Source organism: Numenius arquata, chromosome 2, assembly GCF_964106895.1.
Source record: "Numenius arquata chromosome 2, bNumArq3.hap1.1, whole genome shotgun sequence".
NCBI classification, from domain to species: domain Eukaryota; kingdom Metazoa; phylum Chordata; class Aves; order Charadriiformes; family Scolopacidae; genus Numenius; species Numenius arquata.
Genome location: NC_133577.1, coordinates 107,436,068 through 107,448,816, shown reverse-complemented (window position 1 = coordinate 107,448,816; position 12,749 = coordinate 107,436,068). Strand labels below are relative to the sequence as shown.

The 12,749-nt window shown below is 40.6% G+C and overlaps 1 protein-coding gene across 1 annotated transcript in view; it reads right to left on the bottom strand.

The window, feature by feature from the left end:
* PTPRZ1 (protein tyrosine phosphatase receptor type Z1) overlaps window positions 1-12,749 on the bottom strand; it is a 104,798-nt gene that overhangs the window by 48,124 nt on the left and 43,925 nt on the right. Inside the window, exons 7-8 of the mRNA XM_074167653.1 lie at window positions 8,354-8,511; window positions 7,633-7,783 (exon numbers count right to left, since the gene is read on the bottom strand). Of these exons, the coding sequence (XP_074023754.1) occupies window positions 7,633-7,783; window positions 8,354-8,511 (309 nt within the window). The remainder of the gene's footprint in view (window positions 1-7,632; window positions 7,784-8,353; window positions 8,512-12,749) is intronic.

Sequence of the window (12,749 nt, the reverse complement as noted above, 5' to 3'; positions counted from 1 at the left end):
ATCACACTTGAATTTACTCTCAAGGATGTTTGAATCTTTTAATAGTACCAAAAGATGAGACAAAAGGCAAACAGGAAGCGACTAAGAAAGGATTAGATTAGCAGGTAGTGATTTCATGTTATTATATTTAACGGCACCATCTAGATACCTGCTGAAGAAGCCTGATCAGACTGTTGCAGTTCTGGGTCTGGCTCATGCACACCTTCTTTGTGAGCCTGGAACTTGCACTCCAGGAGAAGCCTGGCCAGGCAGCTACTCCTGCGTGTCCTCTGGCCTTTCCCCTCCAATACTCTGTTCATTTTACTCAACTAAGCTGAACATTTTGATACTTTTCTAGATATATAGATGTACTGATTACCAGCGTGCTAGAAATTTACTGAGACGCTGTCATTTGTTTTTTTAAATTGCCCAAGTACCTGTGTGTAGCTTAAAAGTAAAATACAAGCTCAAAGGTCGATTAACCTGTATGAAAAAATTACATTAGCAGAAAATCTAAATTATTAACTTGAAGCTCACTGAAAAATGACCAGTAAGTTGTGATACACACAATAAAGCAACATCATATAAAGTTGCATCACTCATGACTGGTTTGGGTTTGGGCTGAGAACCCACACTCCTTTCTTCCTCTCATCATCCCCTCTGCTGGTGCAGGGACCGTGCCTTCAGACACAGCACTGAAGAATGGAGATGACTGACAAAAACGGTCACTAATTTTTTGTTCCCAACTTGAGAGCACAGCTACTAGATTTGTTCTGATGCCTCAGAAAGAGGCCAGGATTCCCTGACGTTTCCTGTTATAAATCCCTCTTCTTATCTCTTTGAAACTGCAGATTTTTTGCACTTCAGTTGAAAAGCTGGGAGTGGCTATCTGCCCCTGCCCTAGCTTTTGGGGAGTTTCTCCCTTGTGTACTGAATTTCCTTTCAAATGTGTTTTCATATGTACTGAAAAGGCTTCCTATTAATTCTATTTCTTCATTTATTACCTCATTTCTATTGCTTTACTTCACCTATTTGACTTGTCAAAACCACTGATCGTAGTACATGAAGTTTACTTTGAATCTTTCAACAATTTAATTAAATCTAACATATTAAAATTATTAGATGTATATATTTTTATTACAAAACTTTGTTTGACTTTTGTGTAAGTAATAACATAATAATTCCCTATTTAGAAAAAATAGGAAAATATCTTTCAAGTCTCAGATTCTGTTTAAAACAAACTTTGAGTATCTAGCAAAAGCAAGCAAAACAAAATATCTAGCTAATTAAGTAAACAAGTGTAGATTCTTTGGAGTTCTCTTAAAAGAAGCAAACACCATGATATTACAACTTTTTTGGTGGACAATACTGCACTTTTGAAAGAAAGGAAAAAAATTTTTTCCATTAAGTTTGCAATTTGTCACTTGAACACAGGAGGGCACTCAAAGCCCAATATTTTGAAAAACTCAATTTCTTCTGTATGCAGGTGGGAAGTTTTGAGCCGCTCTGGTTTGAGGTAGTCAATGGAAAACAAGCAGCAATTTTTTTTTTTCTTTTGTGTGTGTGTGAGCTAATAGTAGAGGCAGTACTAGTCTGTGTAATTTAGTTGAATTCTGTAGCTTACCAGGCTTTGAATCTACTGTGCTATGTATCTGACATGCCATTTAATTCATTTTACTGAATTATTTTAATTGACTTAAAGGAAGAGCAAATTAAAAAAAAAAACAACTTCAAGTAGTGTACATTCCATTCCTAAAACTTGTCATTCCATCTCATTGCCACCAGAGGGCAAAAAGAAATCATTAGACCAGCAAAGACAATTCCCTTCTCAATTCTGAACATTAAAGCAGATGACTTCAACTCTCATTATTTTTTTAATAAATCAAAACACTCTTCAGCTATTTCTTTTTGAAGATGTTTAAAATAACTTTCCAAATGCTTTTTCATAGTATACGTACCAAGCTTCTCCCTGTCCATACTCTACTGTCCTTTTTCCTCCCTGTTTTTTGTCTGTAAGTGAATTTGGTTCTGAAATCTCTGATTGCATTCAGATTAACTGAGCAATATTATAAAACTTTTAAAGGTGGGAGACTGGTGTCTCCAATATTATTTCTTTCAGTACTACACTGTTTGCTTCTCCAGATGGCTCTTCCAACTTTTTTTTTTCGCCAAGAAAAACGTTATAGATTCATAGATTGGTCCAGGCCTCCAAAGGTCATCTAGTCCGACCTCCCTGCAGTCAGCAGGGACACCCCCAACTAGACCAGGTTGCCCAGGGCCTCGTCGAGCTTCACCTTGAATATCTCAAGGGAAGGGGCCTCAACCACCTCCCTGGGCAACCTGTTCCAGTGTTCCACCACCCTCATGGTAAAATCTCCCCTTTTGTTATCCTCCTTTTGATGCTTGGTCCTGTTCACCTCACCAATGACCAACAATATTCACACAACAGGCACCTGCATATTATTGCACGCAGATTCTTCCCAAGCTGTTGTCTCTTGCCCTTCTTCTGATGCCTCTTCATCAGTCATCCTGCCTGCCCTGTTACCTTCCCTTTCCCACCAGTCTTAGTAACACAGAGGTACTTTGCTCCTGCTTTTTCCCATTATCCCTCTCCAGAGACTGGGAAAAGTGAGGAGATGACGTATCAACTTAACTAATTAAAGACTTCTACTCTAATATGGACTTTGAAAATCTGGACAAAAAGACTTCAAGAAAGAGAGTTCTCGAATCTGTTACTAGTCTGAAATCACAGACGCTCAACCAGATTACAAGACTCAAGCAGCCAAATACTATTCACAGGAAGTTAGAGACCTATTCAAGCCCCTGCCGGCCTTGAATTCAGGTCTCTGCTTTCCCCAGGTGAGTACTCAGATGCTGGTTTCTCATATCAGACCATGATAATGCACCTATCTTTGCTTGTTCTTCTGTGGAACAAAATGCTACCCACATAACTTAGGAGTTTTTAATCTAAGCTGAATTGCATCATTGGGGAGCACCAAAGTATATTAGCCAAATCATTGTCAAAAACTACTTTGGCTGTGTTTTTGACAAAGAGACCTTTTAAGCTGCCCAAATTTGGCTTATTCATATATATATAAAAATAAATTTTTACCTGGATTTACAGTTCTCTGAGCTTGACACAGTTGGAATAAAACTAGGTGTAGTTATAAGGCAGCACTGGGTAAATCAGGGATTTTTTTTCCCACAATTGTTGTTTTCTTCTACTTGAATCTGAGTTTGAGATATTTATCTCTTAAATCCAAATTTTCAAGTGTGGAAGCCATGAAATCACTTCATGTAGATTAAGACATTCAAGGGCTTTTCAGTTCCCTGTCACAGCCTGTGGCAAAAAGCAGTTCTTCAATATTCCCAGTCTACTCTGTCTCTCTGATGGAGGTGGATCAGCACAGTAGATATGTGTGCTGCGTTGACCTTGGCTGGCCACCAGGTGGCCACCCAGCTGCTCGCTCACTCCCCCTCCTTAGCAGGACGGGTGAAGCAGAGGAAGAAACTGAGCTTAAAAAACTAATGGGTCAACCTGGGGAGACAGGGAGATTGCTCACCAATCGCTGTCATGGGCAAAACAGACTTGGAGAAATGTAATTAATTTATGACCAATTAGAGTAGAATAGTGAGAAACAAAACCAAAATTAAAAACATCTTCTCCCCACCTTTCTCATCTTCCAAGGCCCAGCTTCACTTGTGACTCTTCAACCTCCCCATCCCAAGCGGCACCAGGGGATGGGGAATGAGGGTTCTGGTCAGTTCATTATGCTTTGCCTCAATGGCTCCTTCCTCCTTATGCTGTTCCGCTGCACCAGCATGGGGTCCCACCCATGTGATACAGTCTTTCACAAGCTTCTCCAGCCTGGGTCCTTTCCATGGGGTACAGTTCTTCAGGAAAAGTTTGCTACAGCGTGGGTCCCCCACAGGGTCACAGAACCTGCCAGAAAACCTGCTCCTGCATGTGCTCCCCTCCACAGGCCATGGCTCCTGCCAGGAGCCTGCTCCTGCATGGGCTCTCCATGGGCTGCAGGGGGACAACCTGCTTCACCATGGTCTTTGCAGATTGCTGGGGAATCTCTGCAGAGAAGAGATTCCTCTGCAAGAGGAGAGAGAGCCTGCAGAGAAGGCTCTTTTCCCTGAGGTGCCACCACCTTGTCTGAGGAGCTCAGCCCTGCCCTGGGGTGGGTGGGTTGGAGCCAGCTGGAACTGTCTGGGTCTGTCTCGGGGCAGCCCCGGCCGCTCCTCACAGAGGCCACCCCACAGCATCCCTGGCTGCTGGTACCTGGGCAGGGACACCCAGCACGTTGGCTCAGGACAAAAATCTCTTGAGACAACCTGAGAACGGTTATAGCTAATGTATGTCACCTGCGGTTAGGTGAAATGGTGAGGGCTTGAGCCCTTACCCCTGCTCCTGAAAAACAATTTAACTAAAATAACTGCTGAGCTTTACATAGTTGTATTTTGCATGAGAAAAAGAGGTTGACAAATATTTTTTACCATCATATTTTGTCAGTCTCGAATTTTAAGAACGCGTTGTTTTTTGTATCTCTACTGAGCCCAGGAGGATTAATGAGGACAGCGTTTCTGCCCTCACTCACAGGACACTGCTGCAAGAGCGGGGCAGGTGGGAAGTCACATAATGGGTCCAGCAGCTATCACCATGGCTCTCAGGTTTATAGGAATAAACTACGATTTCTATTATAAATGGATTTTTACGCCAGCTGAGGTTGGTGGAGATAAAGCATTATAATTTCAAAAAGCTTTTTGAGGTGAATCCTCCAGTATTGCTGTAAGGTTTAGCTATTTTAATCTTCTTAAATATATACACATATATACGCATACACACATATCACAGAGGAAAATTACATGTGTCCCTAGGCAGGCTTGGGGAACGAAGTATCTCCCATGCCCTCAGTTGGGCAGTATTTGTACACCAAGAATGTTGAGGTTACCACTGTGTGAAAATTTCTGATGATATATTGCTGAATTAGTTTATCATTGAATAAAAAGATTCTCTTAGCCCGTCTAAGGAAACTTAGCTCTACTTAAGAAATGTCATGTATTAGTAACAGCAATAAATCACGTACTTAATCCTACTGACTAATGAGAGTCTACACTAAATCTAACAAGAGAAAATTGAGATCCTAGGTTCCACAAAACAAAATAATTTTTCAGTTAGCTACTTGAGTAAGATCCACTGTTGTCATTTCTCTTCATCATCTAAACGGATTTCAAAGGTTATTTTTTTTCTGTGGTGACTACAAGAACTTTTTAATATTAAATATGAAAGACATGAGCCTATTTACTTTTTGGGACTAAGGCATTCATGTTACAGTTTTTACATCTCAACATTTAAATTTAATGACTCCTAGGGCTTTTTATTTACCTTCTCTTAAAATGGAGGTGAAAATATAAATGGTCCTCTAATGTTCTACATTAAACAAATTCTATAACTGCATTTGTGTGTGTATATATACGTGTGTCTACATAAATATGTATATGTGTGTGTATGTGATGTTGCATTTAAATAGTGCACATAAATATTAACAGGAATGTGAAATATATAGAGAGGAAGACTTCAACTTTTAGTGATCCCTTTCTGTCCCTCCTTGTTTATGGCCAAACCAGAAATTTTAACCTACAATTTGTTACTTTAAATACCTAGTGTAGAATAAATACTACATGTGTTTGCTGCCACAGTAATGTGAGTGCGGGACACTTTTGTCTTAAACTTGGTAGATTGAAACCCATTTGTTTGTTATTATACAAGTCTACACACACAGAAATTTTGGATGGTCTGAACAACATATTTTATCATTACATGAAGGCCTTCTAATTTTAAATGGTACAACTCAACGCAGAAAAGGATTCTCATATCTTTAGGCTGGACACTATTTCCTAATCTGTATGAATACCAAATTCACAGGTAAAACAGAAAATTCACAGAATCTCTCTTTGATATAGTGCAGAAATGGGACTGGTTGAAAGCAACATCCTACGCAGTTTTAAGGCACACACAGCTTTGGACAGCACGTGGAAAGCTCCTTCAGGTGTCAGCACATGGAGTGGACAGAAGGAAGCAGGGGTTTCTCTCAAACAGTGTTGTCCACCTTTTCTTCTTGTCAGTCTCTATGAAAATCTAGATTAGGATGGCGCAGCTGAAAGTATCTTCCTTCTACTGCAGTGACTGAGCTGCAGGGTCAAGGCCAAGGTCATGGCTGTAGTGCAATCACCTGGGAGCCAAGTGGATTGCAGGTGGCAGAAGAAGTCCCAGTCTGTGTCTTCAAAGGTCCTTTGCCTATGACATTTCTTCACTGTAGATTGACTCCTATTCAAACAGGACTGAGAAATTTCATTTCCTTCTCATAACATGGACACAAGAAAAGGTGGACTGTATTACAGTGACTTGTCTCCCAGAGACCTTCATTAAATGGAGGGATCTGGGGAAGGATGATCTTTCTTTAAGTTAGGCCAAGTCAACAATGTCCATTGTAAGTCTATTTGGAAAGAGAAATTTATTTGTTATAATATGCTTGATTGCTGCAGCTCAATTCCATAGTCCTCCTCCAAGCTTCAAAATTTCAAGTGGTACTTAGTACCTAAACAAAAAAGCCCTGCTAGAACAGGTATTTCTTGGCTTAGACCAAGAAATATATCCTGGGCACACATCTGAGGAGTTCATTACTAGCTGAGGTCAAAACAGAAGTGTCACTACTGGTTATAGAAATGAAGCAGTGAAGCCATCCTGTGCAGCACTGTGGCTGAACAGTGTGACGTGCTCGTGCAGGGGACACAGACCTTTGGCAGGTCTGAACAATGAACACCCCCTGGCTTGTACGCAAGTTTCATACACAGCAACCTTCCAGTAGGAAAAAAAATATCTATCCAACCAAAGAGAATTAAAATGAAATCACACTTCTTTACAATCTGGATAACACCTACACCACATGCTTCAGTCATCTGTCTAATTAAGCACAGTTCAGTGCAGCTGAGTTTAAGAAGCTACAGGTATCCCACCAAGTAGCAACATACTACCTCCAAATTAGATGTTTACTATTTATTCTTCTGTGCTTGTGAGTATAGAAATAATCGACTTCTGTATTTAGTGGCAGACCTTGTTTCCCATTATATAATGTACTGCTTTGGTCATATAACTTTCACAAACTTCCCTGAAAAAGGTTTAGGTAAAACAGAGAACAGAATCTGGCTTCTGGGATTCTCTCCATCCTTTCTCAGCAGACTACGTGAAATGAATTTGGTGACCTCACTTCAGCCTCTGTTGGAAAAGCATCTGCATTACACAACAAAGAACCAAATGGGTTTGTAAAACAAAATGCTCTTGCAGCCCCTGAAAAGGCAGCTTTGTTTAAGTCTGAAACAAATTAAAAGGGCAGTGCAAGAATGCTTGAACTGACGTGATCTTCACTGGACGTTTGGTCAAGACAAGCATTTAATTTTCCACTCCATTTAATCTGACATGTTTTATGATTGCTAGTTTTTTTTTCTCTGAAGTGATAGATTTATGAGTAATAATACAGTATGCTACTTTCCACACAATTTAAAATGAATTTCTTCATACTAGGATGAATCTTTTACTCAAAATTGTCTTTCAACCTGTGAAGAGATAAATGACTATTCAGTAAATACCTGCTTCATGAATTTCTTCTTGTCCAGTGTAAGAGGAAAACACTTGCCCAAAGAACTTATATTGCTGCTCTCGAAAGTTGTTTTGCAGGTAGTCCATCAGCATAACATAGCCAGACTGCTGCATTGTAAGGACTTCACAGAATACAGCTAACTAGAAGAGGTGAGGGAAAAAAAGAAGTCAGAAGTCAAAAACAAATTAACCAGATTCAGCTAACAGGCAAAAACCCCGGGGAAAAGATATTGGGTGAAGTCTCCCAGTCGAGTTCTCCTGGGGGGCACTGAAATTTTGTTCCTCTGTACCAGCAGTATATCTAATGGTTTACTCCACCTGTATGTCTCAAAACACTCTGCTGCTGGAGCTATGCTCTGCCCAGTCACTACCACTTAGCTGGGGGAATATGGAAAGAGTGTTTTGCACTCCTCTTTATCTGGGCTAGAAGTCCAGACAGCCTATGGAGTTAGGAAGTGGGTTCTTACTCCCTTCTAAGGCAAGAAATGACTCAGAATCTAGTCCTGAATTAAAAGAGGGAAAAGATAACACACTCAAGTAATATATATGCTTTCTAATTTAATGGCTGCATGAAAGATTTAAAACTAGATAAAAGAAAAGCCAGGTTGTTGGACATGGCAATGAATGCCATGAGGTTTTATCATATACATGGCAACTGCTTTTCTTTGGTATTACGTACAATTATTTGGTTGTACTATATTAACAAATTACCTGGTCTTCAGAAATACTAATGGTATCTTTAAACACAATCCATTCAACTGTTTCAGAGCAGGGAGGAGTTGATAAAGACCCATTATAAGTGTAATATTTGTCTGTTGCATTTGGCAAAAGGTTCAGCAAAATAAATGGTTCTAAGGCAGCCTGTTTTCCTGAAAAAAAATAAAATAGATCGTTAAAATCCTGCAGAAGCAATGAATAAATAGAAATCACACTCTCCAAAAGAGTTACCATTATAGGAACACGCTAATTTTGAGGCTATTCAAAATTTGATCTCCAGACAGAATAGCATACAAATAAATTGCTGAGCCTTTTCTATTTAGTTTGAGTAAGTATTGTTCAATAACAACTTTGTTTACTTGGGAAGGTGTAATGAGCTACTCCAGTAATAAATAATCAGTACAATGGTTCACAAGAATTTGTTCACCTGCAAGTTTACTTGTAAATGTCCAAGATACAAATCTTTGTCTCACATGTGAACTTCAAAGAAAAAATATGTTAAATCTCTGTTCTTGGTCTGATGACATGGCTTCAAACTCTCCCTGAATTTGGTCAAGTTGTTGAGTTTCTTGTAGGGTCTTAACCTCTGCAGAAAATCTCTGCCTGGGGAATTGTTGCCATGCTAGACCTCAGAGTTATATTACTCATGATGGCAGAAGCAGAATTTCTGTGAATCAAGGGGTTTTAAAATGGTGATAATACAGTGAAAAACTGTAACAGCTTTACACAAAGCAGAGCAGGATGCAAAGACCTCCTCCAGGAGAGTATGACCACTCTGAATATTGAAAATAATATCATGTGTTCCAGGTCAGCAGTTTACCTGATACCTTGTCAGCTGGGAGCAGGCACTAGGAATTGCTGGGAGTCCTTCCATGGAAAGCTAAGTTTGTGCTGGTACAGCAGTTGGGTCCAGCAACAGAAATTGGAAGAAATGGTACCAACTTCCTACAACCCTTATACACCTTATTTCAATCTAAAAATACCGATTTCAAATTTGTCTCTGTTTGGTAAGTATTCATTTATGAATATGTAATGAATTTTCAGACTGTGTATTAACTTGTGGTTTTACAGATGTTACTTCTTAAGCCCTGTACAGATTTCTGACCTGTCTTTTTCTCATAATTCCTTACAAATTTGGTGAGACCAGCAAATTACATTAACAGTTTACTACAAATCACTGATGCTTCTCTTCTGTACAGTGACTGTTCCACTGAGTTAAGATTTAACAGCTGTCTCCTCCCCTCTCCCTTATCCATGTGTCATGAAAGGGGAACACTTAGCAATGTCGAGCAAAGCCCATCCTACCTTTTTTCCTGTCAACACGTAAATCAACCTTCAGACAGAAGCCATCATTGCTATCTGGTAGGTGTCTAGCTAACACATTCTTCCTTCAGTAAAAATGAATGGCCAGTCGATTTTATATAGATGCTTGGGGACATGAAACTTCTCATTTATAGTAAGAATCCCGCCACACAATTTGCAAATGTGGATTTTAAAATGCTCTTTAATGTCACTGACAGCCTAGATTCTGAAATGAAACACTTAGAAAGAATGACAAGAACTAGAGAGTTTATATGGAAGGAACAGGACTGCTCCTCTGCAGAGCTTGAGAACTCAGCAACTGGGATTCAAATAAGCACAGTACAGATATGACTGACAAGGACAGATCATGTACATCACAGACAAGGACAGATCGTGTGCTATTCACTTTTCTTCAGGAGGAACAATTTGATTTTGTCATGACCTGAATTTTCAGAGCTCATTTGCATTTTATTCAAGAAAATGATATTCTGCTCATTGTTGAAGTGCCATGTAGTGGCTGTATCTTGAATCTTGCTGCTGATATTTTTACAGCTCCTTCCAAGGTTGTAAGACAGTATCTGCCTTGATGTATTACTCATTCTCCTTTGTATTTCATAGAAGATGGCACACAAAAATAATGAATCTTAACTGCTTTATGTTTCCCCCTCCTCTGTCTTTGCAATTTATAGAAGTTTCTCCCTTTTGTATTTGTTGAATGGTGTTTGTTTTCTGGAGAAAAATAATCCTGATTTTAGTGTCATACTTTTGAAAGCTTTTAAAATAGTGGACTAGTAGCTTTTTACACTTTAAACCTATTGATCCCAAGAGGCTTTACAAAGCTCAAGCATCATTACATATAGAAAAAACTGAGACAAATTTAGCCATTTACTTAAGACCATGTCCATGATGTAAGAAAATATCCATACTCAAGACAGTACTGATTCATGTCTATTCTTTTGCATAGCCATTGTGAAACTGGGTTAGAAACAGATCCCAGATCTGCTCAAGCATCACCCTGAAGTCCTCGTGCTCTGAATTAAAACCACAAGGAATTCTAAAACACCGAAGGATCAACATTTGGTTTTAATAATGCTCGTACATATATAATGTAATTGGATTATTTCAGATTAACTCAGGAGCTACTGAAAACAGAATTCATCTCCACTGAGTCTACTGAATAGTAATATTCATATGGTCTCACGCTTGTAAGACACATCTTGGATGACTGCAACAGGGTTCTTTGGCTTCCAACCACATATGAAAATCCAGAAATGTATGACTAAGAAAACTCACAGAATAAATGAGGCATTTCTCTTAATTTAGCATTTAAAGAGTTACAAGTTCCTCATGATAGTTATATTTATCCATTTACACTAACCGTTGCTGTTACAAATACTCAGTCTTGGGGTAAAGAAATCATAGAATCAGAGTGGTTTGAGTTGGAAGGGACCCATAAGGATGGAATCATAGAATAGTTTGAATTGGAAGGGACCTTTAAATGTCATCTAGTCTAACCCCCCTGCAATGAGCAGGGACATCTCCAACTAGATCAGGTTACTCAGAGCCCCATCCAACCTGACCTTGAATGTTTCCAGGAAGGAGGCATCTACCACTTGGGAACCTGTCCCAGTGCTTCACCACCCTTATTGTAAAAAAATTCTTCCTTATATCTAGTCTAAATCTACCCTCTTTATTTTAAAACCATGACCCCTGGGCCTATTGCAACAGGCCCTGCTAAAAAGTTTGTCCTCATCTTTTACAAGAAAGACCCCTTAAAGTACTTAAAGGCTGCAATAAGGTCTTTCCGAAGCTTTCTCTTCTCCAGGCTGAACAACCCCAACTCTCTCAGCCTGTCCTCATAGCAGAGCTGCTCCATCCCTCTGATCATTCCTGTGGCCCTCCTCTGGACTCACTCTAACAGGTCCATGTCTTTCCTGTTCTGGGGACTCCAAAGTTGGACAAAGTGCTCCAGAGGGTGCCTCACCAGAGCAGAGTAGAGGGGTAGAATCACCTCCCCTGACCTGCTGGCCATGCTTCTTTTGATGCAGCCCAGTATACGGTTCGCCTTCTGGACTGCAAGCACATATTGCCAGCTCATATCCAGCTTTTCATCCACCAGTACCCCTCAGTCCTTCTTGGCAGGCATGCTCTCAGTCCCTTCATCCCCCAGACAGTATTGATACTGGGGGTTGCCCTGACCCAGGTGCAGGACCCTGCACTTGGCCTTGTTGAACCTCAAGAGGTTCACACAGGCCCACTTCTCGTGCCTGTCCAGGTCCCTCTGGATGGTATCTCGTCCCTCAGGCATATCAGCCACACTACTTAGCTTGGTGTTGTCCGCAAACTTGCTGAAGGTGCACTTGATCCCACTATGTCATTGATGAAGATATTGAAGAGTACTAGTTCCAATATGGTCCCCTGAGGGACACCACTTGTCACCAATCCCCACCTGGACATTGAGTCATTGGCCACTATCCTCCGGATGCAATCATCCAACCAGTTGCTCATCCACTGAACAGTCTTGAACTGTGACAGGCTTGGTGCCATGCTCCATGTGCCCATTCCCTGAGGAGCCTGTTCCAGTGACTGACTACCCTCCCAGTGAAGAGCCTTTTCCTAATGTCCAATTTGAACTTCCCCTGACGCAGCTTCATTCCATTTCCTCGTGTCCTATCACTGGTCACCAGAGAGAGGAGATCAGCACCTCCCCCTCCACTGCTCCCCTTGAGAAAGTTGTAGGCTGGGATTAAGTTACCCCTCAGTCTTCTCTTCTCCAAGCTGAACAAAACAAGTGACCTCAGCTGCTCCTCATAAGTCTCACCCTCGAGACCTTCTATCATCTTGGTCTCTCTCCTTTGGACACACTCTAATAGTTTGATGTCCTTCTTATAACGAGGCACCGAAAACTGCATACAGTACTCGAGGTGGGGCTGCACCAGTGCAGTGTAGAGTGGGACAATCACCTCCCTTGACTGGCTGGCTATGATGTGCTTGATGCACCCCCAGCCACCTTTGGACTGTTTGGCTGCCGGGGCACACTGTTGACTCATATTCAACGTGCCATCAACCCAGACTCCCAGATCTCTTT